This window comes from Anomalospiza imberbis, chromosome 7, assembly GCF_031753505.1.
Source record: "Anomalospiza imberbis isolate Cuckoo-Finch-1a 21T00152 chromosome 7, ASM3175350v1, whole genome shotgun sequence".
Classification (NCBI taxonomy): Eukaryota; Metazoa; Chordata; class Aves; order Passeriformes; family Viduidae; genus Anomalospiza; species Anomalospiza imberbis.
In genome coordinates, this window is record NC_089687.1 from 38577712 (window position 1) to 38594530 (window position 16819).

General features: G+C 54.4%; 2 protein-coding genes across 2 annotated transcripts in view; one reads left to right on the top strand and one right to left on the bottom strand.

The window, feature by feature from the left end:
- LOC137477554 (maestro heat-like repeat-containing protein family member 6) overlaps positions 1–16819 on the bottom strand; it is a 123552-nt gene that overhangs the window by 8066 nt on the left and 98667 nt on the right. The gene's annotated exons all lie outside the window — the stretch shown is intronic.
- On the top strand, positions 1115–16575 carry LOC137477555 (uncharacterized). The gene is made up of 9 exons (XM_068196780.1): positions 1115–1475; positions 9225–9842; positions 14073–14250; positions 14572–14719; positions 14965–15152; positions 15242–15379; positions 15656–15770; positions 15942–16082; positions 16291–16575. The coding sequence occupies exons 1-9, from the start codon at positions 1115–1117 to the stop codon at positions 16573–16575; spliced, it is 2172 nt and encodes a 723-aa protein (XP_068052881.1).

The window sequence follows — 16819 nt, forward strand, 5'->3', positions numbered from 1 at the left end:
CCCAGATCAAGCAGGAGATCGCTCATGCTCTAGCCCTTGGCCCAGTCAGAACAGGACCAGAGGTCAATAATGTGCTCTACTCTGCAGCCGGGAACAATGGCCTGTCCTGGAGCCTTTGGCAGAAGGTGCCTAGTGAGACTCGAGGTCGACCATTGGGATTCTGGAGCCGAAGTTTCAAAGGGTCCGAAGCCAACTACACCCCAACAGAGAAGGAAATCTTGGCTGCCTATGAAGGAGTTCAAGCCGCCTCGGAGGTGATTGGCACGGAAGCACAACTCCTCCTGGCACCCCGACTACCAGTGCTGGGGTGGATGTTCAAAGGAAAGGTTCCTACTACTCACCACGCCACCGACGCCACATGGAGCAAATGGATTGCTCTCATCACACAGCGCGCCCGTATTGGAAACCCGAATCGCCCTGGGATTTTAGAGATCATTACGAACTGGCCAGAAGGTGAAAACTTTAGTCTCACTGACGATGAGGAGCAGGTACAAGCGACAAGAGCTGAAGAAGCTCCACCCTATAATCAACTACCAGCAGAGGAAACACGTTACGCTCTTTTCACTGACGGTTCTTGTCGCATCGTAGGGATGAACCGGAAGTGGAAAGCAGCCGTATGGAGCCCCACACGACAAGTTGCACAAGCTACCGAAGGAGAAGGTGGATCGAGCCAACTTGCTGAACTCAAGGCCGTTCAGCTGACCCTGGACATTGCGGAAAGGGAGAGGTGGCCAAAGCTCTACCTTTATACTGATTCATGGATGGTAGCCAATGCTCTATGGGGCTGGCTGGGAAGGTGGAGGAAAGCCAACTGGCAACGTAAGGAAAACCAATCTGGGCTGCTGATATATGGAAAGACATTGCCTCTCGGGTGGAGAAACTAACAGTGAAAGTCCATCATGTAGATGCCCATGTCCCCAAAAGTCGGGCTAATGAGGAACACCGAAACAACGAGCAGGTAGATCAGGCAGCCTGAGTAGAAGTGTCAAAGATAGACTTAGATTGGCACCATAAGGGGGAGTTGTTCCTGGCTCGATGGGCTCACGATGCCTCGGGTCATCAGGGCAGAGATGCCACCTACAAGTGGGCACGAGACCGAGGGGTGGATCTAACCATGGACAGTATTTCTCAGGTTATCCACGACTGTGAGACATGTGCTGCCATCAAACAGGCCAAGCGGGTAAAGCCCCTGTGGTATGGGGGGCGGTGGTCCAAGTACAAGTATGGGGAGGCCTGGCAGATTGACTACATCACACTGCCCCAGACACGCCAAGGCAAGCGCTACGTGCTGACCATGGTGGAAGCCACCACTGGATGGCTAGAGACCTACCCTGTACCTCATGCCACTGCCCGGAACACCATCTTAGGACTGGAAAAGCAAGTCCTGTGGAGACATGGCACACCTGAGAGAATTGAATCTGACAACAGCACCCATTTCAAGAACGGCCTTATCAACACCTGGGCCAGAGAACATGGTATCGAATGGATATATCATATCCCCTATCATGCTCCAGCTGCCGGCAAAGTTGAACGGTGCAACGGACTCCTTAAGACTACCCTGAAGGCACTTGGTGGGGGAACATTTAGAAACTGGGAAAATAACCTGGCAAAAGCAACCTGGATGGTCAACACCCGAGGATCCATCAATCGAGCTGGCCCTGCCCAGCCTGAACCCTTGCACACAGTAGATGGAGATAAAGTCCCTGTGGTACTTATGAAGGGTATTTTAGGGAAAACTGTTTGGATTAATCCCACCTCAGGCAGAGACAAACCCATCCGTGGGATTGTTTTTGCTCAAGGACCTGGTTACACTTGGTGGGTAATGGAGAAAGATGGGGAAACCCGTTGTGTACCACAGGGAAACCTGGTCTTAAGTGAGAACTGAGTATAAGATTTCATTGTGACACAGATGGAAATAGAATAAGGGGTGGATAATGTCCTGGCTTGTAAAATAAGCATGTATTCTATTTTTGCCATCTGTTGGGAGTTAGGCAGTTTTTCTTATCTCTTTCAAGAACAATGACACTGCCAGGAAGATAATCTCCTGTTAATGGGCTATTGAATTACTCACTGTGGCTGGTAAGACTAGTTACATCATCCCATTGTGAGATGCTCCACCCAGAGGGAGGAGCCAAGCATCCCTGCCACCATAAAACAAGCATTTCTGAGACAACAGAAAGCCTTCTTCGCCGGATTTCCCAGAGGAATCAGGAACCAGGCCCAGCTGCTCCTTCGCCGCATCTTCAGAAAGGACCTACACCCTTCTGCAGATTGCCGCTCCAGGAGGAGCAGCCACCATCTGGCTGGACTACTATCAACACCCTAACTTCTCAGGGTGTCAGGTTTTTCTCACTCTGCCAGTGGTTTTTTTTTTTTTTGCTTGTGCTAAATTGCATTGTTATTTAGTTTTTTTTTTCCTTCCTAGTAAAAAACTGTTATTCCCATTCTCATATCTTTGCCTGAGAGCCCTTTTAATTCTGAAATTGTGATAATTCGGAAGGAGGGGGTTTACCTTTTCCATTTCACAGGAGGCTTTTGCCTTCCTTCACAGACTCCTGTCTTTTCAAACCAAGACAACGGCCATGGAAGCCAAGCGTTGCTGTGAGGCTGGCAAGTCAAGAGAAAGCCATTGTGGTGAACGCTGATGGAGCCTTTTGCCAAAGCACGGGCAATTGCGCCCACAGTCTCCCCCCGTCTGGCATCCCGGTGGGTGCGGGAGCCTCGTTCAGCAGGTGCCGGTGTTCAGGGTGCTGCTGCGCCTGAGCACGCTCCGGTGCTGTTCCTGTGGGGTCCAGAGGCGCCGGGGCAGCAGCGCCTCCGCAGCCCTGCTCAGTGAGACACGGCCGACTTCCCCATGGTGACAGCAGCTCTGCGGCCCCAGAGCTCTGTGTCAGGGGGGCCTCGGTCACAGCACCGTGGCCGGGGCAGCCGCGAGAGCCGGGGCCGGCCGCCAGCCCTGCCTCTGCCGCCTGCCCCTCATTGGCAGCAGCCAGTGGCCATGCCCAGGCAACCGCCCCCTGCCCTCCGTGTCCCCAGCCAGCTCAGCCTGGGCACCTTGGGGTGTCCCCTCCCTCCTGCTGGGGTGGTGTCCCAGCATCGAGGGCTTCTGCCGCAGGCCTGGGAGATGATCTGGGGAAGCGCCAGAGCAGCCGGGTGCTGGGAACAAGGCGGCTGCCTGTGGGCCGCTGGTGGCCTCTGACACCCACTTGCTCAGGGCTGCCCACTGCCCCAGCCTCTCAGGGTCTCCCCCAGCCCGGCCAACCTGCCCGGCAGCAGCGCCACAGCCCCGCAGGAGCTCCGGAGGAGCCCCATCAAGAGGCACCTCGGAGCCCTCAGCAATCCAGCCAGCAACACACGGGCAGGAGCACACGGATGGCGCTTCCTGCCTGGGACAGGGCTTGTGGCCATCTCCAGGCACCGCTCCCGCAGGGATCCCCGCAGCTCCGGCCCTGCCCACCCGCTCTGTGGGCGGCACAAAGGCTTCAGAAGAACCGCCAAAGGCCAAGGGGCCTCTGGCCATTTTCCCTGCAACATTGCATGCCTGGGCACCTGGCTGAGCCCAAGCAAAATTTCCCCCTCCTCCCCTATGCCCTGCACACTCTGGGCAGCAAAAGAAAGATCCTGGGAGTCTGTCTATTATAATACATTCTATATTTACATACTAAAGGAAAACAAAATGAAGAAAATAGCAATTTTGAAGAAAAATAAAATCTCTGCTAACTCAGGTGGCCCCAGCAAAGACAGCCTCCTGGATCAGCCCTCCACAGAGCTCCAGCAGCTCAGCCAGCCAAGCCGCGACAGACGAGGCCGTGTCTGCCATGCCCTGCGCAGCTGATCCCGCAGCCTCTGGAACATTGGGATGGGAGCCTGCTCTACTGCCTTGAGAATGCACAATGTTTCAATTGCCAGGCTTTCAACGGTGAGGCTGGTGTCGTTTGCCATTTCTTCAAGGGCTGAAAGAGAGAGGATCAGAGCCACGGTCAGATCCTGGATCTGCGGGGAGCCGAGGAGAGGCCCCTGCCAGGGCCATCCCGGCCTGCTCTTGCCATGGTCAGGAGGGAGTAGGGACCAACGGGGTCAGCCCGAAGCTGCGGGCCACGAATCCCCCATGTGTCCCTGAAATCTCTGTGTGCTCTGCCCAGGCCAGCCCTGGTCCGCACAGGGACCAGAGCCCTCCGCAGCCGGGGCAGGGATGGCAGCTCCTCCCGCTAGCCCCCGCTGTCAGCCCGCTGCCCTCACTCAGCATTGTAGATCAGCTGGAGCTCTGCCTGCTGCCCCCTCAAGCTCCGCCCGGCGATCCCTGTGAACACAGAGGCTGTCACGGCCCCAGCGGCACAGCTCCCTGCCAGCGGCGCTGCCAGCCCTGTGGCCACCCGCCCTGGCGGCCCGGCAGGGCTCAGCCCGGGCCCTTGCCGCACGCTGCCGCCCCAGGGCACGGCTGCCGGAGGGCGGCAGCAGCGCCGAGGCCAGGCGGGGCTCCACGGCGCCGGGCCTGGATGGCGCTGCCGGGGCAGCAGCCGGGACTGGGGCTGAGCTGCGACGGGGCGGGGAGGGATCCCGGGATCGTGGCTCGCCCATGAACCTGACGGCCGCCTCTCGCAGGGGCTCCTGTGGGCTGTCCAGGTAGGGCAGGGCCCGGCGCAGGATCTCGGCTACTCGGCTCCTGTCCTCTTCCAGCTGGAGAGAGCGGCAGGAGGGAAGGGTTGGCACGAACTGGGCTGCTCTGAGCCCTGGGGCCTGGGGAGCGCTGACACCAGCAGGTGTGGCAGAGTCCCCGCCCAAGTAGACCTGCCACCCCCCGAGCCCTGGCAGCTCTGGTGCCCGTCTCCTGCCCCAGAGACCTGTGCCCGTGGGGGGCTTCTGTGCCAGAGGGAGCCAAAGCCCACGTGCATCGGGGGCTGTGCTCCTCCCTGCAGGGGCTGTTGGCAGGAGCACCTGGAGCAACTGGTGGCAACACTTGGTCTCTGTCAGATGACATTGCTCCTTCCTGAAATGAATGTTTTTCATGGAGGGGTTTGGCCGTCCCACCACAACACCATCAGTTTCTAAGTTTCCAAGGACAATCAGATTTGAACAGAACACTGTGCTTTTCTGACTCTTTTTCCTGTATTCTGGAAAAAAGGAATCTGGCTGGCCTGTTATATTCTGGGCTCCATTCACTGTGTCTCTGGCTGTGGCAGATCTTGTCCAAGCAAAACTGCATCCCTGCTGAGTGTGGCAACGGATGGTCACAAATGGCAAGATTCCCCAGCGAACATCAAGGCAGACTCTTGGGGATGTGCAGCGTGTAGTGATAACTCTGGGAGGAGACGCTGTTCTGTGTCTCTGATTAGGGTGCTGATGCCCGAAAACTAGGCAAGAAAACAGTATAAGGCCTATGGAGGAAGTATTTGTTTATTCAATGCCAGGAGTGAGGGCCATTGCTCCAACCACAAACTCACCCGTCCATTCTTTGCCCAGCACTAGCCTTTATGTTTTTTACTTCATGCGCACATTATACTTTCCCCACCTTCATATTGCAACATATTTTCTAATCACGTGATAATGCAAGCCCTTGTAGCACATGCACGGTTCCTGCACGAGGTGGTCGTCAGCCTCCTGCTGGTTGTTTTGAATGAAGGCTCATAAGTCTTCCTCGGGCTTGAACTCTCCACTCCTGCTTCTTGTGTATGCTCTATAGGATTGTCTGCTCAAATAGCCAGTGGTTAGCTTTTGCAGTTAGCTTGTTCTGCTAAATTTGCTGATTTCTAAAAGGTGCTTCATTCACATGCCCTGTTACAAAGTAACTACTTCTTTCTGCACATCTGCAGCTTTTTGTGTAGCTCAAGCATTAGCTCATTGCCTAGGTGTTGTGGTGTGGTTTTTGCTTTAAGTTTGTGTTTGCCCACTATTCTCCTCCCTAATTTCCTCCCCTCCCCAGTGGCCAATCTCCCCAAACCCTTCCCTAACTTCCTCCCTCCCAAGTTGTCAATCTTCCCTATCCCTACCCCTTTTTCCAGAGGGTTCCTTGTCTATCTTGTAGTATTTGATACCCCATTTGTTTCTTTGTATTATCCCCCTCCCCAGCTCTCGCTGATAGGTTTATAGAATGTTAATCCTGCCCTAGATTCCTCCCCTGCCATGCCCTCCTTGGTTGGTTGCCCTATACCACTCCCCCCTATAAAACCTCTGCAGACCCCCTAAGTTTTGTCTTGGGGTCCCAGGTCTTGGACCTAATAAATCTACCCAGTTCTACCCCAAGTCCTGTGTCATCGTTATCTGCTCCTGCGCTGGACCAAGCGATAACTGGGCATAGCAGAGCTCACGGGAGGAAGGTCGCGCCCCTGCTGTCGCTGCCCAGCACGATACAACGGCGCGCTGTGACACCTAGGCATCAAGTCCGCCCTTTCTTTTATCCTTTGCAAATTTTTTTTGCAACTATAGTCTTGTTGTGGTCTCAAAATATTTACCTCTTTCCATCCAGTATCTCATTTTATTTGGCTTCCATTCCTGATATGTGGTGGCAGTTTGTTCACAATACCATATGAAGCATTGGCTCATCATGCAGCTTCCTAAGATTGGTGTTCCAATTCCTAAAATTCCTACAAAAAGTTGTGTAGGCCAGTTCAGATTAGGTAGCCAAGATGTCAGAGTTTCCCTCAAACGTTTACTCCAAGATGTAATGTCTTCGGTTACTTCAGGGAGTACTTTTGCATTGTCCTGGTTTAGGGCAAAACTGGGAGAAAACCTCCAGAAAGAGCCACCCCAGAAAGCAAACCCCCATGGCCCCTCCCCCCACCTGGTTCAGGAAGGATTTTCTCAGAGAGAAGTGAAAAAAACCCTGTTTATTTAACAGGCAATGCACTCCCCAGCACAAAAAAAAAAAAAAAAAAAGAAAATAAAACAAACAAACAAAAAAACCCACCAGCCCACCAGATGACAAAACTCTTTCACTGCTCTGAAGAGATGACAAATTCAGAAAGTTTCTCCTGGGAGTGGTCACTCTGTTATCAATCCCTCCGACACTGGGAATGGCTGCTGCAGGCCACAAAGTGCAAACTCTCGGTGTTTTCCAGGTCCCAGTCTGGAGCAGGTTCAAATGGTTCCAAGAAAAGGGAAAGAAAAACAGTCCAGGGAAAATTTGGACTGCCTAGCTAAGCTAACTGATGAGCAAAAGCAAGAGCAAAAGCAGAAGCAAGAGCAGGAGCAAGAGCAAAAGCAAGAGCAAAAGCAGGAGCAAAAGCAAAAACAAAAGCAGCACTATGTACTGCGCCATCTGTGTCCAGAAGACCATGGGAGAGTGAGCAGGCTGATAACAAAACAAAACTTCACTTTTCAGAGCCAGCCTTGAGGGCACAGAACATAATATCCAGCATAAACAGGACAGGCGACTGGGGATACAAGCATCATAACGTCACCTTAGGACATGCGTGTTGCCAAATGGTCTGGATATCCATTGCTATTTGCCCTGATTGATCTATATAAGTGCAACAACTGGTATTCATTAGAATGAAAACTCCTCCCATTTGGCTGTTAGCATAGCTAACACCCCGCGGTTTTGAAAGACTGCTTCTTTTGGTGAGTCTATTTCAGTTTGTAGTCTTCTTAAGGCATCTGCTGTTGAATTAGCAATCAGTTCTCTTTCGGCTGAGATGTTTGAAATTGCCTTTTGCAGTTGTGCGATTCCTAAATTTGGGAGCAACACCCTAACAAAACTGTGAAAACTGTTGCTGTATCACACCACTGGGTTACTGAGTGTTCTCTTAGTGAGTCTGTTCATCCACAGTCTTCAAATAATTAATACCTGTCATTTCATGAGTCTGATTTGTAAGTGTAGCCAAGGGATAAGGGATCCCATGGTACATTGGCCAGTCCAGTTACCTGCCAATGGTTTTAATGTTATTCCTGATTTATTAAAGAAATATGGATATTGATCTAGTACCGATACCCAACTGTGATGGACAAAACCTCTCTAACAGTTTAAAGTTAGAAAGTGTATGTTTATTGCGACGCCGGGCAGCGTGAGGGATAGCTCCCAAATACACACTGCACCTTTCAAATGATTACAGAGTCCTTTTATCCATACAAGTTTTGAATACCCAAAATAGAAATACATATTCATAATTTTGGTACATCCTTGTGGCAAGCACATTTCTCTCTCTCTCTCAGGATTTTGATAAAGGTGCACAGAGAGAAGTGAAAGTGAAAACAATTTCTGTTTCTGCTCCTTGTTTTTCTCTTGTGGAATGCGTTTGGAGATTGTTTACCTAGAGCGAATGCCTGGTTGGATCACAGTGGATTGTTTGGGCCTGATGGCCAATCGGATCCACCTGTGTCTGGACTCTGGCGAACAGGGTCACGAGTTGTGGGGGGAGTTAGATATGATAGTTAGAGAGAGTAGCATGTAGCTTTTAGTATCCTCTTTTATATAGTATATTAATGTATCATAGCATAATTATAATAAAGAAATCATTCAGCCTTCTGAAATAAGTCAGACATCATCATTCTTCCCATTGGGTTCGCCGACATCTACAACAAGTGGTGACCCCGAACGTTGAATGAAGAACCAGGCCCTGGATCGGTCCACAACCGTGATTTTACACGGGAAAGGAGGTGAACCCTCTTGAAAAGGCATGCCCGACGTCCCTGCGAGGGATAGGGGAAGTAAGACGCCGTGGGAACCCTCTCTATGGGACCAGGTGCAGCCCCGAGCAGTTGCTGTAACCGGACGCCTCTGCCTGCCTTTGAAAAGGTACTGATTTTTGATTATAATACTGCCCTGACCTGGGGTGGACTTTAACTTTGGGAAGAAATGTCTGAAGATATAGACACTGGTTTGTATTGTGTCCATGGCCGTATATTTGCCGTCTGGAGAGATTTGGCTAAGGTCTATGGAATTTATATCCCTGAGGATGATCTATTGGAGTTTCTTGAATATGCAGACACTCGTGTTTTTTTCAGGGATCTGGGTTTTTCCCTGAATCCAGAAGCTTGGAGATCCCTGTATTTCCTCATCAGGCAAAGCGCCATGCGAGATCTCCGAGCGTTTCGATACATGAGAGTTTATTTCGAGCTTCTTCCGACAGTCCAGAAATGGACCCCTTTTTCGACAGTCCAGTCTTTGCGGCAGGTGCCCCCCCGCGAAAGGAGGGGGGCAGAGCCTTTGTCCGTGGCTCGGAAGTTTTCTTCTGCTTCTGCGCAGAGGGAGGTTTTTTCACCGCCTCCTCCACCTCCTGCTCCGGCAGCGTGTGAGTCCCCGCTCCTCCCCTCGGAGGGGGCGGGCCCGCTCCCGACCCCGGCGGACGCGGAGACACCGCCTCCCTCGCCGGTCCGCCCGCCCGCAGCCGTGCCTCCTCCTCCTCCTCCCGCCCATTCGGAGCTGGGAGACACACCCGCCGCTGAGAGCCCGCCTGAAGCCACTTCGGCAGGGGCGGAGACACCGCCCGCGCCGGCTCCCCCGCCGGCTCCCGCGCCGGCCCCGCTCGCCGCGCCCGCCCCTGCCTCGGAGTCGGCGGCCGCGCCTCCGGCACCGCCCGTCATCGCTCCCGCGGCGGCGGCCGCGCTCCCCGCACCGGCAGCCGGTCCTCCCGCGCTGGAAGCCAGCCCCCCGGCGCCGCAGCCGGCGATGGAGCCATCGGCAGCCGAGGCCGAGAACCTCCCCGCGTCAGCTCCGCCGCCGACATCAGCCCTGACGCCCGCGCCGGCCCCGCCGGTCCCGGCTGCCCCGTCGCCTCCCGCGGCTTTCGCCGGGTCCCCAGGCGCTGCCAGCAGCAGCAGCAGCGAGCAGCAGCAGCCGGGGGCCGCGCTGGAGCGGACCCCGCCGCCTCCAGTCAGCCCGGGGTCCCCTCCCGGCCTGTTCCCTGGTGCTGGCGCTCCTCGGCAGCTCCTTGCAGCTGCCGCGAAAGTGGAGGTTATGAAGTCTAGTGCCTTTCTGGGGAACAGAGTTTTTCTTGGTCCAATTCTTGCTTGGGTGGGGGATTCCCGCGGGAGCTCGAGGCCCCTCGCCCCTCCCGCTCGCGTTTGGGGGGCGGGGGGGATGAGTTCTGGGAATGCTGCCGCTGGTCTTGTGCCCGGAGAGCGTGGGGGTGCTGCTGCCAGGGGTCAGGGAGCTGCGTGCCGGCCCAGCCGTGCCGCAAGTCCTGAGAATCAACATTTCTCTGGGGAAAGCACCTTCTCTGCTGAGCCCGGGGGCAGTTCTTGTGTCCTGCTCTCGTTTGAGGTGCGGGATGAACAAAATGCTGCAGGAATTGCCGTGATGCTGGCCGCGTGGTGGGGGCGGGCTGTGAAGATGAAGATCCCGCCTCGCCGGCCGGGCTGGGGCCGATTGGTGCAGCCCCCCGGCCGGAGGGCCCCGCGCCCCCCACGGCCGGGTTTGGGATCTTGGCTCCGCCCGCATGGACCGGGGCCGCCAGCTGCGCAGGGTCTTAAAGCCTGCTACTTGCTGGGCATTCTTCTGATCCCAAGAGTTCGGAAAAAAAAAAAAATCATTGAAGTTATATTTAAGATTAATTAAATAGAGGTGGTTGACAAGAGAACAAGAAAAAAGTGGTCGATTTAAGAGTTTTGGCCATGGCATTTCAGAGATTTTTCAGGTTTTTTTTCTTTTTTATTTGGTGATGGGTTTTTGCACAAGAAAGGTATGTTTGCATGGTTGATGATCAGCCCAGAGTTGGTTTTATCGGTTGTTGAAGTCTCTGGGATGACATTCGGTGTTTTGGTGTTTGATAATTATATGATGTCGCATTTGGTTTTTCTTCATGGGTTTTTTCATGGTTATTTGGACTTTCTTCAGTTGTTTTGTTTCAGGATTCAGCAGTTCTCTGTTTCAGCAATGAGAAGGACTTTTGAGGATGTCAAGATAAACGTTTCCAGACAATGGACACCTTCTCCTGAGAATCAGCTGTTTGGACTTTGAACTTTGAGCTTTCTTTTCCTTGTTGTTTGGGTTTTTGTATTGTAAGCTTTGTTTTAGAGATTTGATAGATGGTTTGCAGGTAAAGGATCTCGGAACATTCCACATCAGTATGTGATTTGGCTTTTGATTGATAGCTAGCAGATTGATAAGGGGGCCTCTTGAGATGTGTTTGCTCTCTTTTGCAGGGTCCTGCAGAAGACTTGCAGATGCAGTTTTTTATTTTTAATTTTTTTTAAATTTATACTAAAACGGTGATATGTGGCAAGCACATTTCTCTCTCTCTCAGGATTTTGATAAAGGTGCACAGAGAGAAGTTAAAGTGAAAACAATTTCTATTTCTGCTCCTTGTTTTTCTCTTGTGGATTGCGTTTGGAGATTGTTTACCTAGAGCGAATGCCTGGTTGGATCACAGTGGATTGTTTGGGCCTGATGGCCAATCGGATCCACCTGTGTCTGGACTCTGGAGAACAGGGTCACGAGTTGTGGGGGGAGTTAGATATGATAGTTAGAGAGAGTAGCATGTAGTTTTTAGTATCCTCTTTTATATAGTATATTAATGTATCATAGCATAATTATAATAAAGAAATCATTCAGCCTTCTGAAATAAGTCAGACATCATCATTCTTCCCATTGGGTTTGCCGACATCTACAACACATCCCATTCCTCGCTTCGTATGCTAATCATTTCAAAAGCTATTAAGCATGCGTAGTTTGTTCCTTGAAATGGGTCGGTGGTCCCTTTCATGGGGAGGGGTCCCAAAATGAGGAAGTAAATGAAGTCTTCCTCATTCTGACCTTTCTACCTTTTCAATGCAAATATGACAAATGAACCTTGGTAGAACTCCCATTCCCTGTCTTCAATTGGTTTCAGAACAGAGGAGGCCCACAATTGTCTTATGTTCCTAAAAGCTATTTGTCAGTTTCTGTATTCTTCATTATAAACCCAGCTAACTAAACGTTGTGTTGACAAGCAATCAATTATTAGTTAACTACTAACTCTTAACTTCATCGAGGCCTAGTCATCTGTTTTAATTAACTCTAGTAAGGCTTATCTCTAACTAAAATCTTAGCTCCTCTAAAATCTCTAAATCCCTTAAAGTTGATGTTTCATTCCATTCCCGCAAAGGCACCAAGATGTATCAGGAAGATCGCAGTTGGTGTTAATTCTCACTGACTTGTTTCCCATATGTCTACCAAAAGGACAGTTTTTCCACGTTGGCTGAGTGCCATTGACCCACCCAGCTGTGTTACCGCAAAAGCTGCCGAGATTTGTTCCAGTTGTTCAGCCCTGTGTATGTGACTGACTCCTTGATAGGTAGTGATTGGAAAAGGGGCTTTCCCAAGAAGATCCTGCCTGTCTGCATTGAGCACTAGCATTGTGGAAGCTGTAGGGGTTCAAGCCTGACCAATTGCCTGTCAAGGGAATTGACAATTCCCTGTTAAGGGAAGGTTCCATTGTTGCACCTCTCCGCAAAGCCTGCAGTCCCTGAGTCCTGTATAATTAGCTCTGTAGGGGTGTAGTGAATCCAGGTAGGTCTTTCCTAATGAATTCCAGGGAGGAATCCAGGTAGAATCCAGTAAGGCAGATTCTACATCTTTCAGAATGCAGGAGAGAGTCAGAAAAGCACAAGGAAATTTCACAGTGTTCCCTTGCGATTTAATTATCCAGGGAAACTCAGAAACTGATGGTGTTGTGGTGGGACTGCCAAACCCTTCCATGAAAAACATTCATTTCAGGAAGGAGCAACGTCATCTGACAGAGACCAAGTGTCGCCACCACTTGCTCCAGGTGCTCCTGCCAACATCCCCTGTAGGGAGGAGCACAGCCCCCGATGCACGTGGGCTTTGGCTCCCTCTGGCACAGAAGCCCCCCGGGGGCACAGGTCTCTGGGGCAGGAGACGGGCACCAGAGCTGCCAGGGCTCGGGGGGTGGCAGGTCTGCTTGGGCGGGGACTCTGCCACACCTGCTGGTGTCAGCGCTCCCCAGGCCCCAGGGCTCAGAGCAGCCCAGTTCGTGCCCTGGCCCACACGTTCCTTGTCCCTGTCACACCCATGGGTTTAGGATGGCCACCAGCCGGGACGTGTCCCAAGGAGGCCGGGGCAGCTTCCGTGGAAGGCCCCGTGCCCTTCCCAGTGGGGCTGCGTCGGCAGCCCTGGGGGCTCCTTCTGCTGCCCTGAGCCTGCAGAGCAGGGCAGGGTTTGCTGATGGTCTGAGCCGTTCCTAAAGATCCTGTTGGGCTGTCTGAGACGTTGGGGCCAGGGATTCCTTCCAACCTGGGCCACTTTGGGTGGGCTGGGGGCAGCCCCAGGGCAGGTGACGGTGTTTCCAAGGGCCCTTTGTGACACGCTGCAGCATGGTCACCGTGGAATTGGAAGGGAACTGGCTGTCCAAGGGTCCTTTGTGACACGTGGTGACACAGGAGCTGGCAGTGACAAGAGCACGCCACAGTGCTCAGAGCAGGCGACGGGACAGGACGGGACAGAGCGGCGCCGTGAGGAGCCCCCGCACAGCGCGCTCGTTCGTGTCCGAACCGGAGCTTTTCTGAGGCGTTGTTCCTGCAGCTGACCTCGAGGCCAGACCACAGGACTTGGTGACCTGTGGCCTTCCAAGGCTTCGATTCTGCAGGTGCCCCTGAGGGCAGTGTGGCACTTGGTGCCCCAGAGCTTTTCTGAGGCATCTCCCACCCCTGCCTCCAGTGCCCTCGAGGCCAGACCACAATCCCTGACAGGAGTCTCCTGTCATTGTGGCAGGAGCCCTTGAGAGCAGAGCGCAGGGCTTGCTGTCCTGTAGCCTTCCTGAGGCTTCTCTCTGGAAGGTGCATTCCAGGACTGCTGCAGGACCTGCTGCTAACCTGGAGATTTTCCAAGGCATCTCTCCTGCAAGTACCCACAAATCCAGTCACTGACATGGAGCAGAGACCCCCGAGAGTGCCCAAGCTGGCCTGGGTGGGGAAGGAGGAAGACGAGACCAGTGCCATCCTGCTGGATTTGCTTTTGGAGAAGGGTGTTTCCAGACCAGAGCAAGTAAGCAGCCTGTGGCCATGCTTCAACTCCCTCATGAGTCACATGGCTTCCCCAGCCACACCTGCTGGTCCCTGTGAGCCTTTGAGGCCATCGCAGTGCGGTGGGAAGGGAAGCACTTCTCTGGGGACACTGGGAACATCGCTCCCTCTGGCAGTTTTCCACATCGCCCCGTGCCTTCTCCAGGTGCCCGCCATGGTGAGATACATCCACCAGTGGCTCATGGCCAATGATTCTGCTGAGCACAGGCTGAACAGGACTCTGCTGCATCTCGCCCAAGCACAGCCAAATGACGCAGTAATGACACTCCTGCGTGTGGCCCCGTCCTGTGACAGGTATGGGGCCCACCTGCCCAGAGGGCTCAGGGCTCCCCAGCCCATCGCCCTGTACAGCTTATCCCGGGTGTCTGACCAACAAAGGGTTCCAGGGCCCTCTGGCTGCTCCCTTTCCCAGCCCTGGCATGTCAGCCCCGAGCCTGCTGCCATGCTCCCTCGCTGCTCCTCAGGGGCCTGTCCCCACAGGGCTGGGCTGCCTGGGTGCTGCTGGCGAGGGGCAGTGGGCAGTGGGCAGAGCTGGCGGTCAGCCCGGGCCCCTAGAGATACCCAGGCCACGGTGCTGTGCCTGAGACCCCCTGAGACAGAGCTCTAACCCCGCAGAGCTGCCATGGCCATGTGGAAGACCATCATGTCCTCGCCCAGGACCGCGAAGCTGGCGCAGCGGATTCTCCTGGATGTGCTGGGGAGCTGGCCGAAGCACAGCACGTGCACCTCCGATGGGGACAAAACGGGTGTCTTTGCCCTAGCTGTGAGTTTTGGCCAGTGGCCTTTGCTGGCCCCAAAGCCGCCTCTCCTGCAGCTCTCCTTCCTCCTTCCCCCACTGCATCTCCCTGCCTCAGGTGCTGGCCTGAAACCTGGCCTAGGGGCAGCTGCAGGGCCGCCGGTCCCGCTGCTGCCCCTGTGTTTCTCTGGGCCTCTCCCTGCCACGCTCGGGCCCTGCCACACGGACATCTCGGCACTGAGCGTGGTCTCGGGGGGCTTTGTCCTTTGCAGGCAACTGTGGTGATGTGGAAGATCCTCCAGGAGCCCTGTGTCTCACACATCGTGAAGGTGCACTCCTCCCGTGTACTTGTGCATCTGCTCTTCCAAGTGTTCTTCAGCACAGAAGAGACGCCAGAGGAGGTTGATACCTTCTGGAAGGGATGCCAGGAGCAACACGGCCTTGCCACCAGCCCCAACAGGTGCTCCATTCCAGTCCTCCTGTCCCTGCCGCATCAACAGGGCAGGAGCCACTGCTCCCAGTGTGACCCGGGCCTTGCTCTGCACACAGGTTTGCCTTGCGGACCCTGAAGTCCCTGCTGTGCCGAGAGCAGTACAAGGATGTGGTGATGGCAATGGAACGCAGGTGTGGCTGTGACACGCTGCTCTGTGCTGACACCCAGCACTATGCCGTGGGTCTGCTGGCCAGGTGAGACCCCCTTCTCCCCACTGCCTCTGACATTTGTGCTCTGCCCCTGGGGGGCCCCACACAGTCCCCGTGGTCGTGGGCCAGAGGGCCTTGTCACTGAGGGATGGCCAAGCAGCCTGGAAAAAGCAGGGAAAGGGGGGTGCCCACAAAGAGCCAAATCTCAAATGGCCCAGGTCCCCTTGCTGTATGCTGGGGAAAGACCAGACCACTGTGAGTCAATCCTGGGAGAGGTTTGTTCCCCTGGCTCACAATCTTATGGACTTTTACTCCTGACAGGGAGATGTCCTGCATCTCCATACGCTCGTGTTCCCGGATCTTTCGCTATCTGCTCCAGCTGCTCAGCACACAGGAGCCACGCTGGGATCTGCCCGCCCTGGCGTTCCTTGTGGAGGTGAGCCTGTTGGCCAGCGCTGCCTCGCTGAGCTGCCTCCCAGCTCTCTGCCCTCTCGTAGCCACAGCGGCCAGGACGGTGTCCACGCCCTGTGCTGCTGCCTGGGCCCAGCCCTGTGCGGTTCTGGGCTCCTGCCGGCCGGGTCCCCTGTCACTGCCCCGTGCCTTTCAGGTCCTTGAGCACCTGGACTTGAGTGAACGCGAGGCTGACAGAGTCCTGCAAATCTTCTCAAGGCACCTGCAGAGTGAGTGCAGGGAGAGGCGTCGCCTGGCACTCAAGGGCCTTCTCAAGCTCACTGACAATCCCTCGACGGTGAGAAGGGGGCAGTGGCTGAAGCCGTGCAGGCAGCATGGGGCTGGGGAACACCGTCGCTTGGGCTTGGCTGTAGTTTGGGCGCTGGGGCAGCTGCTCCCAGCTCTCCTGCCTCCCACTTCAGCTGCCCGAGTGCTTCGGGACAGGCCTTTGGCCTCTTGGCCCTGTGGCAGCAGGGTGGCCGTTCACAAACTTGTGTTCTACACAGACCAAAACAATGTGGAGCCTGACTGAAAGTCTTGTGGAGCTCCTGCGGGATGCAGATGGAGAGATTGTTAAGATAACAGTCATGGTACTCAGCTTTATAATCTTGGACAGCGACAGATGGATAGGCAGCCCCATCGCCCTGCAGCTGGCTGAGGCACTTGTGCTACTCTTTGACCTCGTAAGGCTCTGTGCCCCCAGCCACGGCCACTGGGTACTGCCCAGACACTTGGTGCCCTGTGGATTTGCAGGCATGCGCCCAGCTGAGCCCCCTCGCAGCCCATGCTGAGGTCTTCTTTTTGTCTCTTAATACAGGACAATAGCCAGGTACAGCTGCTCTCCATTTGTCTCTTCAGAACATTGCTGACTCTTCCACTGGGAAGGGAAAGCAAGGCCCTGAAGTTACAAGTGCGCCACAGCCTGCTGCCACTCTTCTTCCACTGCCATGATGAGAATCGGCGCGTGGCAGAGGTGAGGACTTTGTGGGCTGCTGCTGTCCCCCTGGCAGGGGGCTCGGCTGTCTCCTGCCCTGG